Below are 2,608 nucleotides of genomic sequence, written 5' to 3' on the forward strand. Positions count from 1 at the left end.
CGACAGGACGTGAAATGTTGGCAAGGCATCGTCATCTCCTCGGAGTACGCGTCCTAACACACCCGGCATCTGTAGCTTTCTTCCATCGTCCGGAGAGACATCCAACCGAAACCGGGACACAATTCGTTCAGCACGTCGCCCACCGTGTAAGCCATCATGTCCTTCCAAGGATGAGACGAGAACGCCTTCTGCGCGATCGCCAAAACGTCCGCCACGCGTCCTCGTTCGCAAGGCCAGTCGCCGAGAACGGAAGATATCCAATTCACTGCGGACGGGCGATCGTATCCTTTCGGTCGAACGTCCAATCCTTCCTTGCTTCGGTTAGTCGCCGTCCGGTTGAAAGGGTCCTCCGGGTCGCGATGCACTATGCACCTTCTGGCGATCTGAAAGGGAGGTGGAAGCACGTGACGAGATTCCGACTTGCACGCAGTCCTCAATCTGTCGATCTCTTTTATCACTTTCAAATGTCCCACTTTCAGACACCTCTTTCCACGGATAGTACAAAAATATCGGGTTTCCCACTCCTCGTCGCTGACGGTCGGGTCGATGACTTGTTGGTACTCGTCAAAAAAAATCGGTTTACCTTATCGCCGTGCAACTCGGCTTCCTTTATCGCTTTTGCAAACATTCTCATGATTCTCGTCGTTTCGGCCATCGTTTCTCTTATGATTCTCGTCGTTTCGGCCATCGTCTCCATGACCTAAACCTAACTGTGGTAAACTTTGACGACTTCACCTACTTTTGTACGACAGATCGGACACGACGCTAACCTTACGGAACACGAGTCGCAGCAGACGAGATGGTTGCACGGAGTCAGGAGGACGTTCGAATCGCGATCCATGCACACCTTGCACGACATCTCGTCCTTGAGATCGGTAAGTTCCCTCAATAGATCTCCGCGAGATTTCTCGTCGTCGTTGTCGTCGTCGTCGCCGACGCGTACCTTGTTCGCATAGCTTTCGACGGGCGCACGAACTCCTTCTTCCTCTTCTTTTCGTTCCGGGCGTTCGTCTTCGGCATCTTCTTCCAAGCGAAGTTCGGCGATCAGAGACCAAGCCCTCGTGTTTCGACGGATCTTCGACCCCGTCCTTTTTCCTGTCGTCGGCCCCATTTTCATCGAAGTCGATTATGCTTGAGACCAGAACTTCGTTTGTCAACGAGAACACTTGTCCTTTTTTCTCGAGATGATCGCTCACGACCTTTGCGATCACGTCGCTGTCGAATCCGACCCAAAATTAATCTTGGAAATCAGGGTTTCCTTCGTCTTGCGCCGCAACCACAAGCACGAACTCTCGTGTTCGGCGTGTTCAGAAAGGAGGAAGGTCGTCCAGCTCCCATCGGCACAGCGATATTCCGCAGAAGAAACACCTGGCGTTATCTTCGAAATCCCCGTAGAAGAACCCCGCTTCCGACATCGACCTTCCGTCGGGTCTGTCGTGCGGCCAGTTGCGAAAGGTTTTCACCCTGTCTTCCCCGTCTTTAAATTTTGGAAAGGTAGCGGTTCTCTGCATAATTTCCTTTTGCATTACCTACTGATAATAGACTGATTTCTAATGAAGACAAATATGCACAATAACAACTTTATATTGTTTTTTGTAATAAAGACTTTATTGAAGACAAAACAGAATATAAGATTTCGTGTTTTTCTTTTTGCTTTAGTATTTAATATATCGGAACATTTTTTTTTTAAATTTTATTCCGAAGGCGGGTTGTACTTCAACATTTTCGAGAACAGCCAGTCGTCCAGTTGCTGTTCCAGTTCTTCGTCTCCGTAAACGACCGTGTCTTGGTCGGAAATGTCCTGTTCGTCCGACGATTCGACTGGAAGCTGAGAATCCCCCGGAAAGTAATCGGCGAGGTTTCCTTCTCCGACTGTTCGTTCGTCGTCGACGGGAAGTTGAGAGTCCTCGGGAAAGAATTCCGTTAGGTTTCCTTTGCCATCTGCGGTCTCAGCTTCTCTTCGTTCGTCGCCGACTCCAACAGTTTGGGAGGTGCTTGCGTCGTCGTCGTTTTCGTCCTCGAACTTGATCCTTTTGGTATAAGGAGCATCCGACTGAAGAAAAACAATCAAAAAATAAAAATAAAAATAAAGGTAAAATTACATCACGTCACACGTTACGTCCTCTTTGAAAAATGACGTCCTGGTTCTTGTCGCTCGAATCGTCGTCGTGGTCGTCGTTGGCTTTGTCCTTCTCGTCTCGTTTGTCGCCGGATCGCAACAACCTGACTCCCTTCCGCGAAAGCAGGAAACTCTAGAGAACGACCACGACGCAGAACCTGATGGCCTGCGAAGCGGTGAGAACGATCGCCCAGTGTCGTCCGACCTTGTTGATCGGACAGTCGGCGGCGTCGATGCTGTTGGCGCTGAGGTCCAGAAGGTTTTCGTAGCAGTCACCCAAGGACGTATCGCACTCCATCACGTCCCGACCGTCGAAGGCGCACGGCCCTAGTTTGTAAACGAGCACGTTTCGGACGAGGTCGACGGTGGCGATCGCTACGCTGGCCAGAGACGCCGCCTCCCACACGTCGGAGAGCGATGCGTACCTGGAGATCGCGGCGGCGAACACGAACGCGTGCACCACGTATTCCGAAGACAGAGGGTAGACGA

General features: G+C 51.0%; 1 protein-coding gene across 1 annotated transcript in view; it reads right to left on the bottom strand.

Moving 5' to 3' along the window:
• Window positions 1–706: 706 nt before the first annotated feature.
• LOC117118937 (E3 ubiquitin-protein ligase RNF34-like) overlaps window positions 707–2,608 on the bottom strand; it is a 2,962-nt gene continuing 1,060 nt past the window's right edge. Inside the window, exons 2-5 of the mRNA XM_033263669.1 lie at window positions 2,115–2,177; window positions 1,716–2,053; window positions 1,534–1,550; window positions 707–1,095 (exon numbers count right to left, since the gene is read on the bottom strand). Coding sequence (XP_033119560.1) covers window positions 707–1,095; window positions 1,534–1,550; window positions 1,716–2,053; window positions 2,115–2,177 — 807 coding nt within the window. The remainder of the gene's footprint in view (window positions 1,096–1,533; window positions 1,551–1,715; window positions 2,054–2,114; window positions 2,178–2,608) is intronic.

Source organism: Anneissia japonica, unplaced genomic scaffold (assembly GCF_011630105.1).
Source record: "Anneissia japonica isolate Jap-2015-1 unplaced genomic scaffold, ASM1163010v1 scaffold9062_len35406_cov135, whole genome shotgun sequence".
Lineage (NCBI taxonomy): Eukaryota > Metazoa > Echinodermata > Crinoidea > Comatulida > Comatulidae > Anneissia > Anneissia japonica.